Source organism: Cetorhinus maximus, chromosome 13, assembly GCF_964194155.1.
Source record: "Cetorhinus maximus chromosome 13, sCetMax3.hap1.1, whole genome shotgun sequence".
Taxonomy (NCBI): domain Eukaryota; kingdom Metazoa; phylum Chordata; class Chondrichthyes; order Lamniformes; family Cetorhinidae; genus Cetorhinus; species Cetorhinus maximus.
The window spans coordinates 116043558-116065394 of NC_135891.1; the positions used below are offsets into that span (position 1 = coordinate 116043558).

Consider the following 21837-nt stretch of genomic DNA (forward strand, 5'->3'; position numbering starts at 1 on the left):
GTCCCGCTCTGCTCACTGAACTCTCTCTCTTTACAGTCCCGCTCTGCTCACTGAACTCTCTCTCTTTACAGTCCCGCTCTGCTCCCTGAACTCTCTCTCTTTACAGTCCCTCTCTGCTCACTGAACTCTCTATCTTTACAGTCCCGCTCTTATCACTAGAGTCTCTGTCTTTTCAGTCCCGCTCTGCTCACTGAACTCTCGCTCTTTACAGTCCCGCTCTGATCACTGAACTCTCTCTCTTTACAGTCCCGCTCTGCTCACTGAACTCTGTCTCTTTACAGTCCCGCTCTGCTCACTGAACTCTCTCTCTTTACAGTCCCGCTCTGCTCACTGAACTCTCTCTCTTTACAGTCCCGCTCTGCTCACTGAACTCTCTCTCTTTACAGTCCCGCTCTGCTCACTGAACTCTCTCTCTTTACAGTCCCGCTCTGCTCACTGAACTCTCTCTCTTTACTGTCCCGCTCTGCTCACTGAACTCTCTCTCTTTACAGTCCCGCTCTGCTCACTGAAATCTCTCTCTTTACAGTCCCGCTCTGCTCACTGAATTCTCTCTCTTTACAGTCCCGCTCTGCTCATTGAACTCTCGCTCTTGCCCCAGACTGCTGAGGGAGGCAAGGGTGGTAATCGCTGGGGCTCTGACCCAAGTTGTTAATTCCTCACTGGCCACGGGGGAGGTGCCAGGGGACTGGAGAATAGCTAATGTCGTTCCGCTATTTAAGAAGGGTTGTAGAGATAAGCCAGGGAGCTACACTCCAGTGAATCTCACGTCAGTGGTAGGGAAACTCTTGGAGAAATCTCTGAAGGAGAATATCTATCTCCACTTGGAGAGGCAAGGTTTGATCAGGGATAGTCACCATGGCTTTGTCAGAGGGAGGTCATGCCTCACAAATTTGATTGAATTTTTTGAGGTGGTGACCAGGTGTGTAGATGAGGGTAGTGCAGTTGATGTAGTTTATATGGATTTCAGCAAAGCCTTTGACAAGTTCCCACTTGGGAGACTTATAAAGAAGGCAAATGCACATGGGATACATGGTAATTTGATAATGTGGATTCAAAATTGGCTTAGTTGTAGGAGACAGAGTGTGATGACAGAAGGATGCTTTAGTGACTGGAAGCCAGTGTCCAGTGGCGTACCACGGGGATCTGTGCTGGGACCCCTATTTTTTGTCATTTATATAAATGACATAGATGACTATGTGGGGGGTAGGATTAGTAAGTTTGTGGATGACACAAATATTGGCCGGGTGGTTAACAGTGAGGCTGAGTGTCTTGGGCTACAGGAAGATATAGACGGGATGGTCAAATGGGCAAATAAGTGGCAGATTGAATTTAACCCTGAAAAGTGTGAGGTGATACACTTTGGAAGGAGTAAGTTGACAAGGAAGTATTCAATGAACGGCATGACAATAGGAAGTTCTGAGGAACAAATGGACCTTGGCGTGTGTGTCTATAGATCTCTGAAAGCAGAGGGGCATGTTAGTGGGTGGTGAAAAAGGCATATGGGACACTTGCCTTTATCAATCGAGCCATAGATTACAAAAGTAGGGAGGTCATGTTGGAGTTGTATAGAACCTTGGTGAGGCCACAGCTGGAGTACTGTGTGCAGTTCTGGTCGCCACATTATAGGAAGGATGTGATTGCACTGGAGGCGGTGCAGAGGAGATTCACCAGGATGTTGCCTGGGATGAAACATTTAAGTTATGAAGAGAGGTTGGATAGACTTGGGTTGTTTTCGTTGGAGCAGAGACGACTGAGGGGCGACCTGATCGAGGTGTACAAGATTATGTGGGGCATGGACAAGGTGGATAGGGGGCAGCTGTTCCCCTTAGTTGAAGGGTCAGTTACAAGGGGGCATAAGTTCAAGGTGAGGGGCAGGAGGTTTAGGGGGGATGTGAGGAAAAACTTTTTTACCCAGAGGGTGGTGAGGGTCTGGAATGCACTGCCTGGGAGGGTGGTGGAGGCGGGTTGCCTCACATCCTTTAAAAAGTACCTGGATGAGCACGTGGCACATCATAACATTCAAGACTATGGGCCAAGTGCTGGTAAATGGGAATAGGTAGGTAGGTCAGGTGTTTCTCATGTGTCAGAGCTGACTCGATGGGCCGAAGGGCCTCTTCTGCTCTGTGATTCTGTGATTCTGATTCTTCACAGCCCCGCTCTGCTCACTGATGTCTCGCTCTTTACATCTGCTCTGCTCTCCGGTTTCTCGGGATGTCCTGCTGCAGGATTTGAGGAGCCGCAGTGAGTTGTGTCTTCCAAGGCTGTGCGGAAGAGGACTACATCTTCAAAGAAAGCAACAACGAATAGTAGTGGCTAAGGGTGTCAGCAGCAGAATTCTGGTCCCGCCAACATTAACAACAAGAGGGTCCAGGAAGTCAGGAGAGCTGGGAATGTGAGTTGGTGCTTTGTACTGTCAGCTTCCTGATCATCTTCACTTGCTCATCCAAGCAGAGAGTCTTCAGGAAGTCACAAAGATGAGGGTCAGTGTTCCAGTTGGAGAGTAGTTGCTCCTGCAGTCGGAGCTGGTGTCACTCCTGCTGTCTGTGCTGGTGTTACTCCCGCTGTCGGTGCTGGTGTTGCTCCAGCTGTTGGTGCTGGTGTTACTCCTGCTTTCGGTGCTGGTGTTACTCCTGCTGTCGGTGCCGGTGTTACTCCTGCTGTTGGTGCTGGTGTTGCTCCAGCTGTTGGTGCTGGTGTTACTCCTGCTTTCGGTGCTGGTGTTACTCCTGCTTTCGTTTCTGGTGTTACTCCTGCTGTCGGTGCCGGTGTTACTCCTGCTGTTGGTGCTGGTGTTGCTCCTGCTGTTGGTGCTGGTGTTACTCCTACTTTCGGTGCTGGTGTTGCTCCTGCTGTCGGTGCTGGTGTTACTCCTGCTGTTGGTGCTGGCGTTACTCCTGCTTTCGGTGCTGGTGTTGCTCCTGCTATCGGTGCTGGTGTTACTCCTGCTGTTGGTGCTGGTGTTACTCCTGCTTTCGTTTCTGGTGTTACTCCTGCTGTCGGTGCCGGTGTTACTCCTGCTGTTGGTGCTGGTGTTACTCCTGCTGTCGGTGCTGGTGTCACTCCCGCTGTCGGTGCTGGTGTTACTCCTGCTGTTGGTGCTGGTGTTACTCCTGCTGTCGGTGCTGGTGTTGCTCCTGCTGTTGGTGCTGGTGTTACTCCTGCTGTCGGTGCTGGTGTTACTCCTGCTGTCGGTGCTGGTGTTACTCCTGCTGTCGGTGCTGGTGTCACTCCCGCTGTCGGTGTTGGTGTTACTCCTGCTGTCGGTGTTGGTGTTACTCCTGCTGTCGGTGCTGGTGTCACTCCTGCTGTCGGTGCTGGTGTTACTCCTGCTGTCGGTGCTGGTGTCACTCCCGCTGTCGGTGCTGATGTTACTCCTGCTGTCGGTGCCGGTGTTACTCCTGCTGTCGGTGCTGGTGTTACTCCTGCTGTCGGTGCCGGTGTTACTCCTGCTGTCAGTGCTGGTGTTGCTCCTGCTGTCGGTGCTGATGTTACTCCTGCTGTCGGTGCTGATGTTACTCCTGCTGTCGGTGCTGGTGTTACTCCTGCAGTCGGTGCTGGTCTCACTCCCGCTGTCGGTGCCGGTGTTATTCCTGCTGTCAATGCTGGTGTTACTCCTGCTGTCGGTGCTGGTGTTATTCCTGCTGTCAATGCTGGTATTGCTCCTGCAGTCGGTGCTGGTGTCACTCCCGCTGTCGGTGCTGGTGTTATTCCTGCTGTCAATGCTGGTGTTACTCCTGCTGTCGGTGCTGGTGTTGCTCCTGCTGTCGGTGCTGGTGTTGCTCCTGCTCTTGGTCCTGGTGTTGCTCCTGCTCTTGGTCCTGGTGTTGGTCCTGCAAGACAGTTAAAGTGACTTCCTAAAATCACCTACAAAGCAGTGACATTGCCCTCTGGAGAACGAGTGCCGTGAGGAGTAATGTCCCCCTGGCCATGTCTGCAGCCCTTTACTCTCACTGACCCAAATGCTTCCCAGCCTGTCAGTTTCATTGATGAAGATCCTCCCATTGTTCATTCCTCTCAGTCACCCTGACACGTTCCATACAGATTGGGAAATAGGCCCCTTTTCCAGTTAAAGCAAGAATCCTTGGTTAATAAACAACAATGAGTTATTTGAATATTTTAATCAGCTAACCCATGCATGGGGGCTCCCACTCCAATTCTCCCGTGTGAAAACCAGAAGAGGGCAGGATGATGTGGGACTCCTGACAAAACACCACTTTCAGACCATTTCATTCACCGCACACCCAAACATGCCTCCCTTTGCCTGGGAAATGTCCCCCATGGTGTCGTGCCCAAGTGATATGTGACTATCAGGTCTAGGCGATCTCACTCTGCTTGTGCTCACAGAGACCTTGGCTCCAAAGTTGTCAGTCGGTTTTACAATGACGTCAAGGTTATGGTGTGAACATATCCTTGGTAGGAATTCACACTACTTTTCAGTAAATACGGTACTTCCTAGAATTGAGCATGTCACAATGTCTATTTCCAGTTTTGTGGCTTTCTTTTGAAATCCAGTTGTCATACACAAGAAGTTTGATGGTCAGTTAATACCGAGTCCGGTAACAAACCTATAGCAAGTTACTAGATTCATCATTTACAGGCTCATAAGGCAAATAGTTCTGCTTTGATAATTTGCTCAGCTCAGTTATGAGTAACAATGTCCTGTTAACTCTGAGCGGCAGGTACTACCTCAATACCTTTGCCCCAGATGCATAAGAATATATAAAACTTATGTTCAAAAAATACTTCATACAAATTTAAAAGATCAGTTTAAAAGCCCCAGAGAAGGAACCGATGTTTTTAAAATTTAGTTTGAATCTTTTTAGAACCAATTTAGATTAAGTAAGAGGTTCATTGACAAGGATTGATTCTTCTTCCAGTTTCGTCTTAGACAGAAGGACTGAATTTTCCTGGCCCTGGAGCGGGAGGGAACAGGGGTCAGCAAAGTAGTGGGGAGCACGTTGGAGAGGTTTCCCAATGCAATCCTGCCATGGGAGGAGATTGCCAGGGACAGGCCGGCTGGTGGATCGGCTGTTCTGTTTAATAGAGACAGGCTGTCAACTGATGCCATTAAGACCCCAATTTGGTGTGACTTTTCGGTGCTCGCCAGCATTTTGCCAGCAGTGGTTATGGTCCCCTGCACATGCAGAAGCCACCAGCACAGTGGAGGCGGCCTCCCTGTAGTAGTCGAGGGAGCCACCAAAGAGGGGTCTGCCGACAGCGGAATCTGCACCCACAGCCCAAATACTACCACTGGAGGGCTTTCCCCTCTGACTGGAGGGGCCTGCTTGCTCAGGCCCTCTAAAACATTTAATTTTTGTGTGTCTCCGAGTGTGCCTCTGTGGTGAGGCACCCTTGCAGTCACCCACCTGCCTCAGCAGTGCCCACATCGCCCGGTGTGGCTGACGGGGCAACAGTCCTCTGATTGGACTGATCGCTTCGAGAGCCTGCCACCTGTCCTTCATTGGACAGCAAGCTCAGAGGGAGCCAATTAGAAGGAGACCTCTGGGAATATCTTGATGCCGGTCTTGCTTGAGGCAAGTGGAGGCTTGGGAACTCCGCTGTTGGGGTTCTGAGGTCTTGTGGAGCAGTGGGCAGTGACCCTGCCTCTAAGCCAGAAGCTGGGGTTTCATGTCCCACTCCAGCACTTGATGGTCACGGAAGGTGTGTTCATAATGTGACCGAAGAGTTTAATTATCAACCAGGATATCCTTCGAATGTTCCTCTGACAGGCGGTAAGAGTGGGAGAGTCTCCTAGTCAGCCATGCTTAATGTGGAGTGGTTCCCCTCAAGCTATATCCTCTGGCTTCAGGCTAGTGACCTGTTCCAGGAAAAATAAGTTATGGGAACAGGCGTAAGCTTGTGCTTTGCCTGCCTCATGCATCTCTGGATATGGGAAGAGGGTGTGAGAGGTGCAGTCCTATTTATCTGACTGTGCAGGTGATGGGTGGAGACAGAGGATTCTCTCATGCCTGCCACACATCCACGGGCCCTTTTTGGTCAAATGGTTGAAATACCAACTTTCATACATGGCCTCCATTGTCATTGTCACCCAGCAACACTGGAATTTCATTCCAGATGGGTGTCGAAATGGTGTGCAGGGTAGACACACCCCTAAATTGATATTCAAATGAAGTCCTGGTTGAGGTGGTCATTCCTTCTGGCCATTTGTGGTAAAGTGGAGTGCCATGTACCTTTAAGAGAATGCAAGTGGACCAACCATGTGACAGTACTGACCAATCACTGTACAGCCTGGGCTACTGGTTAACTGTAAGCCTGGAGCTGGAGGTGGTTGTGGGAGCACGCAAGGATTTAGTGCTCTGCCTTCTATTGCAGTAAACAATCAGAGTTTGTTCTTATGCCGGTCTCTCTCCCTCTGTTATTGATAATGAGCATCAACTAACCGGTGTATATGAAGGCGTGCAATTCGAGTTCACTCGACTGGCGAACTCGTAGACTCAAGACAGAAAACCATTGTTCCAGCCAATCGGAATCTGCCTAGCAGCACAAAATGGTGGACGGCCCATTTCCCTGCCCCTTCCTGGCTGGACATCAGGGTAGTTGGACTCATGCTGCAATACAGTGCATGCTTCAAGTTTGTAATTGAGAGCAGCTACCCACCAACAGGGGAAAGATTAGGGAATTATTGCAAATAGATAAAAACCAGTTCACACCGGGCGTAAGGGGGAACCAAGGAGTCTGTGCCTTTACTCTGTGGGCCAGGATTTTTTCAGTCCTGACTGCAGTGATGCCCACCTGTAGCCTTGGGAATAAACCTGGATTAAGGAAAAGACTGGCTTCAGATTCATCCTTTCCTCACCGTGTGAACAATAACTTTAACAGGGGCCATTGGACAATTAGGGCCAGTAGCACTCGGAGACCTCGGCCCCAGGCATTCTGGAGGTGGCCTTTCAGAATGTCACCTGGTTAACTTGGGTTAAGTCTGAAATTAAAAAAAAAACGTCGCTTCAACAGAAATCTGAAGGAAGTGCAGCTGCTGCTTAGAAAGTGGGTCAGCGATGTGAGGAGGTGATATGGCGAGGGCACACACTTTGCTTAATGGACAGTTTCAGACCACTGGTTTAACTACAAGGCAGTCAGACCAATGCCAAGATTCTGTTGCACTGAATTCCAAATTCACCCAATCTTATTTCCCATCAATTTTGAGCTTGCTGTGGTGGAGAATGTTGATCTGTCAGGCGTCAGTGTCAAGTTCTCCCAGCTAAGAAGATGACTGCTTCACACTGATGTTCGTGTTCAAGTGCAAATGCACCCAAAGAAGGGTGTGTGTGTGTGCACGTGCATGCACTTGTGTGTGCATTTGTGTGTGCACATGTGTGTGTGTGTGCATGTGTGTATGTGTGTGAGTGCATGTGTGTGCACATGTGTATGTGTGTGAGTGTGTGTGTGTGCATGCGTGTGCAGGTGTGTGTGTGTACGCATGTGTGTGCGTGTGTGTTTGTGTGCGTGTGTACGTGTGTGTCTGTGCGTGTGTGTGTGCAACTGTGCATGAGTGTGTGTGCACATGTGTGTGCATGAGTGTGTGTGTGCGTGTGTACGCGTGTGCGTGTGTGTGTGCATGTGTACGCATGTGTGTGCGTGTGTACACGTGTGTGTGCATGTGTGCGTGTGTGTGTATGTGTGCATGAGTGTGTGTGCACATGTGTGTGCATGTGTGTGTGTGCATCTGTGCGCGAGTGTGTGTGCGCATGTGCGTGTGTGTGTGCATGTGCGTGTGTACATGTGTGCATGTGTGTATGTCTGTTCGTGTGTGCACGCGCATGTGTGTGCACATGCTCATGTGTGCGCACGCATGTGTGTATGTGTGTGTGTGTGCGAGTGTGTAAGTTCAATCTTAGACCTTCTACCAGCATCAGTTAGTAATGCAAACCTAGTGTCAATTTGGCGATTGTACATTGCCATGACAGGTTAAGTTTGGGACTTACATGTATCACACCCATGGTTTCCCAATATTTGCAGAGGATAAGGGCTGCAATCGCCTGCTTGTTTGTCAAGAGATTTGACAACTGATGTGACTGTGAGGAGAATGTGCAATGTTACTAAATTCAAGCAAATACTTGAGATATTTGCATAAGGAAATAATTTCATGCAAACCTGCCTTCTGAGAGGTGGGTTATCTAAGGTATGTCCTCTGGAAAAACAAAGTCAAGAACGTATCCAATTGTACAAATCAGATGGTACTATGTACAGATTGCAGTGTGAGCCCACCACACCTCACCTCCCACCACCCCCCCCACCCCAGGCTTCAGGAGAGGGAGTCATTGATGGCAACTTAGAAAATATTAATACCAAACTGAAAAGCTGCAACTAAGGTGGCCCTCGACGTAATCCTATCAGAAATAGACAAGGGTCCAGAAACTGCATTTGGAAATGTACACAGGGGCTGGATTCAAAGATGGTAATACCACTGAATGTCAAGATGAGGTGGTTAAATTCTCCCTTGTAGGAGATGGTCATTGCCTGGCACTTGTGTGGTGTAAATGTTACTTGCCACTTATCAGCCCAAGCCTGATGTTGTTCACGTTTTGCTGCATGTGGACATGGAATGCTTCAGCATCTGTTACCAACTTCACATAACTCACATCACACACACACACACACACACACTCACATGTACACAGACACTCAATCACACACACACGCACACCTACACACTCACATGTACACAGACACTCAATCACACACACACGCACACCTACACACTCACATGTACACAGACACTCAATCACACACACACACACACACACACACTCACATGTACACAGACACTCAATCACACACACACGCACACCTACACACTCACATGTACACAGACACTCAATCACACACACACACACACACACACACTCACATGTACACAGACACTCAATCACACACACACGCACACCTACACACTCACATGTACACAGGCACTCAATCACACACACACACACACGCACACACTCACATGTACACAGACACTCAATCACACACACACGCACACCTACACACTCACATGTACACAGACACTCAATCACACACACACGCACACCTACACACTCACATGTACACAGACACTCAATCACACACACACACACACGCACACACTCACATTTACACAGACACTCAATCACACACACACGCACACCTACACACTCACACAGACACTCAATCACACACACACGCACACGCACACACTCACATGTACACAGACACTCAATCACACACACACACACACACTCACACAGACACTCAATCACACACACATGCACACACACACTCACATGTACACAGACACTCAATCACACACACACACACACACACACACTCACATGCACACAGACACTCAATCACACACACACGCACACACACACTCACATGTACACAGACACTCAATCACACACACACACACACACTCACATGTACACAGACACTCAATCACACACACACACACACACACTCACATGTACACAGACACTCAATCACACACACACACACACACACACTCACATGTACACAGACACTCAATCACACACACACGCACACGCACACACTCACATGTACACAGACACTCAATCACACACACACGCACACGCACACACTCACATGTACACAGACACTCAATCACACACACACGCACACCTACACACTCACATGTACACAGACACTCAATCACACACACACACACACACTCACATGTACACAGACACTCAATCACACACGCACACACACACACACTCACATGTTCACAGACACTCAATCACACACACACACACACACACACTCACATGTACACAGACACTCAATCACACACACACGCACACGCACACACTCACATGTACACAGACACTCAATCACACACACACGCACACACTCACATGTACACAGACACTCAATCACACACACACACACACACACACGCACATGTACACAGACACTCAATCACACACACACGCACACCTACACACTCACATGTACACAGACACTCAATCACACACACACACACACACGCACATGTACACAGACACTCAATCACACACACACGCACACGCACACACTCACATGTACACAGACACTCAATCACACACACACGCACACCTACACACTCACATGTACACAGACACTCAATCACACACACGCACACACCTACACACTCACATGTACACAGACGCTCAATCACACACACACACACTCACATGTACACAGTCACTCAATCACACACACACACACACACACACTCACATGTACACAGACACTCAATCACACACACACACACACACACACTCACATGTACACAGACACTCAATCACACACACACACACACACACACACACTCACATGTACACAGACACTCAATCACACACACACACACACACTCACATGTACACAGACACTCAATCACACACACACGCACACCTACACACTCACATGTACACAGACACTCAATCACACACACACGCACACCTACACACTCACACAGACACTCAATCACACACACACACACACACACACTCACATGTACACAGACACTCAATCACACACACACACACACACACTCACATGTACACAGACACTCAATCACACACACACACACACACTCACATGTACACAGACACTCAATCACACACACACACACACACACACACTCACATGTACACAGACACTCAATCACACACACACACACACACTCACATGTACACAGACACTCAATCACACACACACACACACACTCACATGTACACAGACACTCAATCACACACACACGCACACCTACACACTCACATGTACACAGACACTCAATCACACACACACGCACACCTACACACACAGACACTCAATCACACACACACACACACGCACACACTCACATGTACACAGACACTCAATCACACACACACGCACACCTACACACTCACACAGACACTCAATCACACACACACGCACACACACACACTCACATGTACACAGACACTCAATCACACACACACACACACACACACACTCACATGTACACAGACACTCAATCACACACACACGCACACCTACACACTCACACAGACACTCAATCACACACACACGCACACCTACACACTCACACAGACACTCAATCACACACACACGCACACGCACACACTCACATGTACACAGACACTCAATCACACACACACACACACTCACACAGACACTCAATCACACACACACGCACACACACACTCACATGTACACAGACACTCAATCACACACACACACACACACACACACACTCACATGCACACAGACACTCAATCACACACACACACACACACACACACACACTCACATGCACACAGACACTCAATCACACACACACACACACACACACTCACACAGTCACTCAATCACACACACACACACACACAGTCACTCAATCACACACACACGCACACCTACACACTCACACACACACACACACGCACACCTACACACTCACACACACACACACACACACACACACAGTCACTCAATCACACACACACACACACGCACACCTACACACTCACACACACGCACACCTACACACTCACACACACACACACACACACACTCACACAGTCACTCAATCACACACACACAACCTACACATGTACACAGACACTCAATCACACACACACACACACCTACACATGTACACAGACACTCAATCACACACACACACACACACACACTCACATGTACACAGACACTCAATCACACACACACGCACACCTACACACACAGACACTCAATCACACACACACACACACGCACACACTCACATGTACACAGACACTCAATCACACACACACGCACACCTACACACTCACACAGACACTCAATCACACACACACGCACACACACACACTCACATGTACACAGACACTCAATCACACACACACACACACACACACACACTCACATGTACACAGACACTCAATCACACACACACGCACACCTACACACTCACACAGACACTCAATCACACACACACGCACACCTACACACTCACACAGACACTCAATCACACACACACGCACACGCACACACTCACATGTACACAGACACTCAATCACACACACACACACACTCACACAGACACTCAATCACACACACACGCACACACACACTCACATGTACACAGACACTCAATCACACACACACACACACACACACACACACTCACATGCACACAGACACTCAATCACACACACACACACACACACACACACTCACATGCACACAGACACTCAATCACACACACACACACACACACTCACACAGTCACTCAATCACACACACACACACACACAGTCACTCAATCACACACACACGCACACCTACACACTCACACACACACACACACGCACACCTACACACTCACACACACACACACACACACACACACAGTCACTCAATCACACACACACACACACACGCACACCTACACACTCACACACACGCACACCTACACACTCACACACACACACACACACACACTCACACAGTCACTCAATCACACACACACAACCTACACATGTACACAGACACTCAATCACACACACACACACACACCTACACATGTACACAGACACTCAATCACACACACACACACACACACACTCACATGTACACAGACACTCAATCACACACACACGCACACCTACACACTCACATGTACACAGACACTCAATCACACACACACACACTCACACAGTCACTCAATCACACACACACACACACACACACACACTCACACAGTCACTCAATCACACACACACACACACACACTCACACAGTCACTCAATCACACACACACACACACACACACTCACACAGTCACTCAATCACACACACACACACACACACTCACACAGTCAGCTATTCCACAACGCTAGCTACATTTGACAAACATCTCACAAGTTCTTTTTTAGCACACATCCATCTTTGTTTCAGGAGAAGGTGCAAACCAGTCCACATCTGGCAAGGCACAGGGAACAAGCCATGGCCATTGGTGATGCTGGAGGAGACACTTAGTAAGGCTTCTTTATGTCCCATTCTCTTTGCCTCTTCTGATTTCCCCTCTCACCTCACCCTCTGCGTGACAAGCTTCCAATGCTTTCAACATCCATTTTGGTCTTTCTGCTGACCATCAAACCACAGCCTAAGTTTAACGTGTCAGCTGAGGCTCAGCGGGTAGCTGTAGACCTGAAGGTTATGGGCTCAAGCTCCACTCTATTGAACTGCTGAGCACAAAAATGTAGGCCGATACATCCTGTGCTGTACTGTCAATAGTACTATCTTTTGGATGAGGTATCTTCCTTACGGGTGCATATTAAAGATTCCGTGAAACCATTTTGAGGAAGAACAGAGAAATTATCCCCAACATCCTGTTAATCATTCGATGGTGAAGTGAAAGGTTTTCAGCTGAGTTCCGGTAAAAAAAACCCTCTTACAGTTCTGTGGCGCCCTTCATGACCTCAGGATGTCCCAAAGCGCTTTACAGCCAATTAAATACTTTTGAAATGCAATCACTATTGCAAAGTAGGAAGCATGGCAGGCAATTTGTGCACTACAAGCTCCCCCAAAACAACAATGTAATAATGATAATCTGCTTTTTTTTTAGTGATACTCAGCAGGTCAGGCAGCAATGGTGGAGAGAAACAGAGTATTTCGGGTCCAGATGACCTTCCATTTGAACTAGCGCGAGTTCCCAAGAGCAACCCTGACTTAGGCAGTCGCAAACCTGCCTCTGAGCCAGAATGTTCTGGATTTGAGTCCCACTCTAGGACTTGTTGGCCACGTAGAGGATGCAGCCAATGGTGCAGGTGAGTCAGTGTGTACTGGTCCTGGTCCCATCTCCCTGGATGAAAAGGGTTGTGGGGGTGGGGGGGGGCGTTGGTGGCAGAAAGGGCAGCTGGCTGGAAAATACCCTGCCAGGTCCAGAAATGATGGTTCATATGAAGGGCATTGGGGCAACCTCCTGTAACATGGACAGAGCAACCAAGGTATTGGTGAGAACAGCCCTGCTCTCCTTCAAAATAGAGGCCATGAGATCCTGAGAGGGTTAAATATTCTGAATGGTGATACCTGACAGTACAGCACTTCCTCAGTACTGCTGGGAGTGTCAGCCTAGATTTTCTGTCACATCACGTCCCTGGAGGGTGACCTGAACCCTCAACTTTCTTCGAGGCAAGAGTGTTACCACTGAGCTACAGCTGACACATGTTAGGAGAAATGTTCCCTGAAGGACCTCTGTGAATAGATTCTTCTGTAGACCCCCTTTTCCCCTGTCTTCTGGTAGTTTCTCTTGCTTTATGGAGTCTTCCTTGCTGCTCCCAGTTGTGCCCTATTCCAAAAGGGTGCCCTACCAGCCAAAGTTTCTTGGTGCCAGACCATTTGCTAAGCAATAAGCAGAAGTGCAAAAGTTGCACAACCTGACCCAACAACTGTGCTAAACTTAAATAAAGCCAAATACAATGGAACGAGGGCAGAGTTGGCTGGAGTGGACTGGGAAAGCAGTTTAGCAGAAAAGACGGTTGATGAACAATGGCAGACGTTTAAGAAAATAGTTCATGACTCACAACAAAGATAGATCCCAGTGAGCAGGAAGGATTCAAGGAAGGGGATAAACCAGCTATAGTTAACCAAAGAAGTTAAGGATAGTATCAAATTGAAAGAAAAAACATACAACGTGGCAAAGATTAGAGCTTCTTTAAATACATAAAAAGGAAGAGAGAGGCCAAAGTGAATATAGGCTCCTTAGAGAATGAGGCTGGAGAAATAATAATGGGGAACCAGGAAATGGCAGAGGAGTTGAAAAAAACACTTTGCATCAGTCTTCATCGTAGAAGACACTAATAACATTTCAAAAATACTAAATAATCAAGGGGCAAAAGGGGGGAGGAAATAAATGCAATAACTATCACTAGACAAAAAGTACTAGGGAAACTAATGGAGCTAAAGGCCGATAAGTCACCTGGACCTGATGGGTTGCATCCTAGGATATTAAAGGAAATAGCTACAGAGATAGTGGATGCACTGTTAGTAATCTTCCAAGAATCCTTAGATTTAAAGTCCCAGAGGATTGGAAAACTGCCAATGTAACACCCTTATTCAAAAAGGGAGGGAGACAAAAAACAGGTAACTATAGGCCAGTTAGCTTAACATCTGTCATTGGGAAAATGTTGAGCCTATTATAAAGGATGCAATAGCAGAGCATTTAGAAATGCATAATATAATCAAGCAGAGTCAGCATGGCTTCATGAAGGGGGAATCATGCCTGACAAATTTATTAGAATTCTTTCAAGAGGTAACAAGCAGGATAGAAAAAAGGGAACCAGAAGATGAAATATATTTGGATTTCCAAAAGGCTTTTGATAAGGTATTGCACACAAGGCTACTTAATAAGGTAGTATATTGGTATGGGTAGAGGATTGGCTAACTAATAGAAGACAGAGAGTTGGGATAAGGGGGGAATTTTCAGGATGGCAGCCTGTAACTAGCGGAGCACCGCAGGGATCAGTGCTGACTTGGATAAGGGAAATGAATGTACTATCACCAAGTTTGCGGATGACACAAAAATAGATGGGAAGGCAGGCGGTGAGGATGACACAAAGTGTCTACAGAGGGGTATAGACAGGTTAAGTGAGTGGGCAAAAGCTTGGCAGATGGAATATAATGTTGGAAAATGTGAAGTTATGCACTTTGGCAGGAAGAATAGAGGAACTGAATACTATTTAAATGGAGAAAGACTGCAGAAAGCTGCAGCACAGAGGGATTTGGGGGTCCTCGTGCATGAATCCCAAAAAGCCAGCATACAAGTTCAGCAGGTAATAGGTAAGGCAAATGGAATGTTTACCTTTATTTCAAAGGGAATGGAGTATAAAAATAGGGAAGTTTTGCTAAAACTATAAAAGGGCACTAGTTAGATCACACCTAAAAAACTGTGAACAGTTTTGGTCCCCTTATCTAAGGAAAGATATACTGGCATTGGAGGCAGTCCAGAGAAGGTTCACTAGGTTGATACTGGGTATGGAGGGATTTTCTTACGAGGAGAGGTTGAGTCGGTTGGGCCTGTACTCATTGGAGTTTAGAAGACTGAGAAGCGACCTTATTGAAACATATAAGATTCTTAGGGGGCTTGACAGGGTAGGTGCTGAGAGGCTGTTTCCCCTTGTGGAAAAGTCTAGGACCAGAGGGCATAATCTCAGAGTAAGGGGGTGTCCATTTAAAACAGAGATGAGGAGGAATTTCTTCTCTCAGAGGGTAGTGAATCTGTGGAATTCTTTACTGCAGAGGGCTGTAGCGGCTGGTTTGTTAAGTATATTCAAGGCTGAGATAGACAGATTTTTAATCAGTAAGGGAATCAAAGGTAATGGGGAAAAGGCAGGAAAGTGGAGTTGAGGATTATCAGATCAGCCATGATTTCATTGAATGGTGGAGCAGACTCAATGGGCTGAATGGCCTTCTTCTGCTCCTACGTCTTATGGTCTTATGGAACCGATGTGAACAAATGAACTTTGAAGAGTGTTCAGAACTCAACCAAAAACAGACAGAACTCAAATATTAGTCAAAAGCAGTGAAGCAGCAATTAGCTTGCAAGTACTGCGCGATCCCTTTAAACTGGTGAGGAGGAAACTTCCTGCCAGTTTAGTGTCATGCATCACTCAGTGAAGTCAGCATGTGGCAACTGAAGCACTTGGACAGTCCAAGACTGGACATGTTTCACCATTTAATAAAAAATATGAAATGTTTCTTGTGTGCGATTCTAAAGGGGGCACTGCCTCTTCTATAAATATGCTGGTGGCAAACTTCCTATCCAGTTGGGAGTGTGCATAGTGAGCTCCCCATTCATCATTTAAATGCCTTAGAAGGCTTTCCAGGCCAAGCAGCTTTACGGACCATGGAATGATTTATGTACATTCCCTGTTAAGCTTCAGTTATAACCTCTGTTGTCCTGTTGTAGAAAACAACATTGGAATCATAGCAAGTTACAGCGCAAGAGGAGGTCATTTGGCCCATCTTGCCCGTTCTGGCTCTTTGGAGGAGCTATCATGCTTAGACTTACCACCCTGATTTCTGTGAGTTCCTCGTTACCGTATTTAAAACCTTTTTTGGAATCAGCTTCAACCACCTTTTCAGGGAGAAAGTCCCAGATCCCAACAAAATCATTTTTCTTCATCACCCGCCCCCCTCCACCTCTTTTTCAAATGAATTTGAATTCATGACCCCTGGTTAACAAACTCACCAAAAGGAATAGTTTCTACTCTATCAAAGTCCCATCTTCATCTTAAGAACTTAGTCCCCTCTTAACCATCTCTGTCCCGGAGAACAGTCCTAAACTTTCCAACCTCTCCTCAGAGGTGAAGCCCCTTATCCCTGGAAACACCCTGGTAAACCTCCTCTAAGCCTTTACATATTTCCTGAAGAATGGTGCCCAGGATTGTCCACAATACCTCAACTGAGGCTGATCAGTGGTGTCTAAATTTCCAGCTCTTTGCTTTTATATTCCATGCCTCCACTTATAAACTCAAGTCACACATGCCCTTTTTTTAACTGCCTTATCAACTTGCCCTGCCACTTTTGACAATTTCTGTATATGGACACCAAAAAGGTCGAAAAGGTCACTCATTCGCTGTGGGGTAGCTCCACTCTGGCGGGGGGCTTCGTCAGGATAGGGTGGAGTGTTGGGGCGAGGAAGATTGAAAAGAGCGATTGTGCGATGACACAGCCTGCCCGACCCCGGCTCACACTCATATTGGGTCTCTGGTAGATTTGTTGATAAGGATCGTGACTTGTGTGTCATCCTACAGCAGGCAGAGGATGGCGACGAATTTCTGTCAAATTTGGGGAGGACGCTCCACAGTCCCTCCCAGTTGATAGAGTCAAAGGTCTTTTTGTGTGGTCACAGAAGGCCATGAACAGAGGTTGCTGTTGCTCTCGGCATTTTTGTTGGGCTTAATTGTCTTGATGTGAAGATCATATCCACTGTGTCTCTCGATGGACGGAATCCGCAATGCGACTCTAGGAGCTAGGAGCTTCTCAGCCACGGGGATAAGGCGATTGAGAGGGTCTCTCGCAATGCCCTTCCCTGTGGTGGACAGCAGAGATACCCCGCTATAGTTACCGCAGTCAGTCTTGTCTCTGTTTTGAAGATGGTCACGATTACGGCATCTTGGAGATCCCCTGTCATGCTCTCTTCCTTCCAGGTGAGGGAGATGAAGTCGTGTATTAGTGCCAAGAGTACTTTCTGCCGTATTTTAGCATTTCGGCGGGGATTCCATCTGCGCCAGCGGCCTTGTTGGTTCTTAGCTGTCCAATGGCCTCATGTCGGGCTGGGATTAAACTGAGGTGGCGGTGGGCAGTGTGCTGTGGGATGTGGTGGAGGGCACTCACGTCGAGGACTGAGTCCCTGAGTTTTACACTGTGATTAATGACCAGGTAATGGCAATTATAATTCATTTTCAAGCCATTTAATAATCAATATTGGTTTCAGCAATAAGTGATGGATCATTATGATGGTAGGTGCAGTGTTATACATACCTCCATCAAGTTGTTATTCAGTGAAACTGAACTATTGAATAACCTCACGTAGAGTCTGTAGTTAATCTGAGTCAAACTATATTATCTCCCAGTTTTATGTGTAGAACATTGAGTATGTCCCTGATTTTACTTACAGGTAAAACTGCCAGTGGAATTGATATACTGGAGGGAGTCTGGATGAAGGCACACAGCCAAAGATTAAATTCACTATTCGTAAAGTCTTTGGCTGTCGGCATCTGGAGATCTGATGACCTGAGGGGAAGGTCAGTTTGTGGGAGACTCTGCCAACAATTTATCAACATTGGAGGTGTTGTGAAGCCATCATTTCTGCCACAGAATTTAGATGCTATCAAAGATACCATATAAAAGCTGTATTTCCCTCTTGGTGCGGTGTGATGTCCCCTTAGTGACCTCCAGTAATGAGGAAGGGTTAATTGGTTTTCTGAATATGACATCCTTAGGTTCCAAGAAATACCCAAAAGACCTCAGTTTGCCACACGAGGATGAGCTGCTAAGGATTAAGCAACAGGTTAACAAATGGCCTTGTTTAGGCTGTTTTAATTGCACACAGCAATCTCTCTCATGGGGATGAATTGATGGGCTTTAAGGCTGCGTATTTACAGACAACACCAGCAGAATCAGTTTGGAGGCCTCTTGCCATCTGTTTTGGAAATCTCTAACTTTTAATTTCAAGCTTAAAGTCCTTTGCTTATTTTGGGCGGAATCATCCCAGGTTTGCCCTAAGTGCGGTAGCGGGCAGGTAAAATTTACCCGCCGGCCGCAATGGCAGGTTTTCACGCCATATTGTTCCAAACCCGCCACATTATTCATGCATTCCGGGAAACACGCCGTTTCCTTGGGGGAGGGGGCAGGGCCTCATTTGCCTGCCCGCCATCACCTCACCGCTTCATCACGCCAGGCACCATATTTATAGTCCAGCCGCATGCACATATCTCAGTGATTCCAGCCCACGACTACTGCAGGGAAGATGTCCACGAGAAGCAAAAAGACTGCAACCCCCAGTTTTAGTGACACGTCCGTTTAGACACGGCTTTTTGGACGCCGTGGAGGCCCACCGCGATGTCCTCTACCCCCACCTCTGACCGCAGGGTGGGCAGCGGCATCACCAATCCAGCATGGCAGGCGGTGGCAGAGTTGGTCAGTGTCAATGCTGCACACAAGAGATTGGCCATCCAATGCAGAGAGAGGATGAAAGTTCTTATCTGTGCCACCAGGGTAAGGCAGCCATCTCATCACTCTAAACTCTCACACTCAAGCCCATCACACATTCACTGGCATCTCACTCACTGCCAGCTCAAGGGACATCACCACCCATTCTCACACACATCTCCATCTGGCCTCATCTCCTCTGGAGACTCCTCAGCCCTCACCATCTTGAGGCCACTTGCACAGATCAGAATGTGCCCCCACACACACCCTGGGATACCCTCCCTTCCCCAGAGCAGCTCTCGTACTACAGCCCCTTCCCTTGCCTAAGGCCACTTCTCCCCCTTCCCCAAGCAAGCCCTAGCCCTGCAGCCATTGAAGAGCCACCTACATGTGGCTGATCTGGTAGGTAGAGACCTGCCTGTGAGCCCCTGTAAAAGTGATGTGGTGCTGCCTGTGAAGCCTGGCGCTGATGACCGCGAGTGCTGCCCGAAGCAAGGTAGGCAAACAAACCTCGCAGTCCCGAGTGAAATGCAGCTCGCCAGGTGCACGTTGTTTATGTGCTGTTGTGAAACATGTCAGCGGATGGACGATCCACTGGGGTCGGGGGGGGGGGTTGAGTCCAGCAGGCTGGCATTACAATGACATGCCGATGTGTTACAATGACATCTGAAGGCTGGAAACGCGGCCCACAATCGGCAGGCGGAGTGGACAATCGCAAAGTGGTTTCTTGACGTTGCGAAACCGGTTTTTGGGCTTCTCACCATATTGCTCGCTCACACCACTGAACATGCCCGACACCAGCGGGCACAGAAAATCCCAGCCTTTGTTTCAACCACCATCTGCAGGCCCAGGGCTGGGCAAAGAGGGGTATCTGAAGAAATAGAGCTTGGCAAAATGAAAAGTACATAAGCGAGAAAATTCAGGATCTTAATCAAAGACTAAAGTACAACAAACCATCAAACGTGTCAATGTAAGTAACGCTTAAGTTCTGCATTTCGATCTACCACAGCAATCTAACTTTTCATTACTGCACTTTAACTGTGTTTAACTGATTTTGGTTCTGCATTTAACTGTTGAACTGTTTATTCCTTTCATTGCAGGAGTGTTAGCACCTCAGAGAAATTGGGGGAGCTGAAATCTGGAGAACCTTATTCCACCTCAGCAATGTGAACAGTGCTCAGGTTTTGTTTAGGACGCCTGTAATTTCACCATCTCAGTGTTCAAGATCTGTATTATGATAGCTGTAACTTAACATTTTTGCACCTCAACTGTGGTTTTTCTTTTGGTTTCTGCGCTTTTTATTGGCTTTTGCTTCATGTGTTTTGTGTTTTTACGTGCCACAATAAATTTTGAAATGTGCCGTACAGTCTGTGTTATGCTCCACTGCCCCAAAGCCAGACACAGATATTGTTTTTCATTTATTAGTGGTATTTATGTGAATGGAGTGTGTTGTGACCCCAGCTGATGTTACTACCAGACAAGCCTGATCCCTGGGTGGAACCCAGCTTGATAAACCCTAACTTTTATTTTTTATTTAGATACGTGAGGAGTGGCTACTGAACAGAGTCACAGGAGTCAGCTGATGAACTTTTAACAAATGAGTAAAACATTTATTAAACAAGAAACGATGAACGATATTACAACATTCCTTCATCCTCAACTGTACCTTTACAGATGTATACAAATTCATAAGTTACAAAAGCTATCTTATAACCTCATGCTCACAGTAAGTAGACAGCCCATGTAAACCAATAGGTGACCTGTGGTCAGATATACAACACTCTGAAACAAAGTGACAGATGTCACCCCAAACAGATGCTATGGATCTCCCCTCAACTCCCCCCGCAATGCTTGTCATACCGTGAGCCAACTGCCCTCACTGAACTCTGTCTTTCACACGGGGTTTCCAACCTCCTCTTTCAAAGAACTCGTTTTGGAATCTTCTCCCAAACGATGCTTTCTCTCAGATGCCTTCCACAAGGGTCCATCTCCAGGGTTTTGAACTCTCATTCCGATGTCCCTCTCCCTTGGATCACCACGTACATTCAAGCTTCCTTCTGTGCACTTTCTCTCTCAAAGGTGCAAACATGCCAGTTGAACACCACTGCTTCA

General features: G+C 47.5%; 1 protein-coding gene across 1 annotated transcript; it reads right to left on the reverse strand.

Annotated features, from left to right (window-relative positions):
* Positions 1-2458: 2458 nt before the first annotated feature.
* Positions 2459-20514, reverse strand: LOC144688324 (uncharacterized). Its single transcript, XM_078554754.1, has 2 exons — positions 20384-20514; positions 2459-3830 (listed from the first exon to the last, which is right to left on the reverse strand). The coding sequence occupies exons 1-2, from the start codon at positions 20512-20514 to the stop codon at positions 2459-2461; spliced, it is 1503 nt and encodes a 500-aa protein (XP_078410880.1).
* Between the last annotated feature and the right edge of the window lie 1323 nt (positions 20515-21837).

Coding starts and splice junctions, on each gene's coding strand:
- LOC144688324 (XM_078554754.1), bottom strand. CDS start 20,514: ATGTTCAGTGGTGTGAGCGAGCAATATGGTGAGAAGCCCAAAAACCGG. Junction 3,831..20,383: donor TCCAGCCTTCAGATGTCATT/GTAACACATCGG, acceptor ACTGTCTTGCAG/GACCAACACCAGGACCAAGA.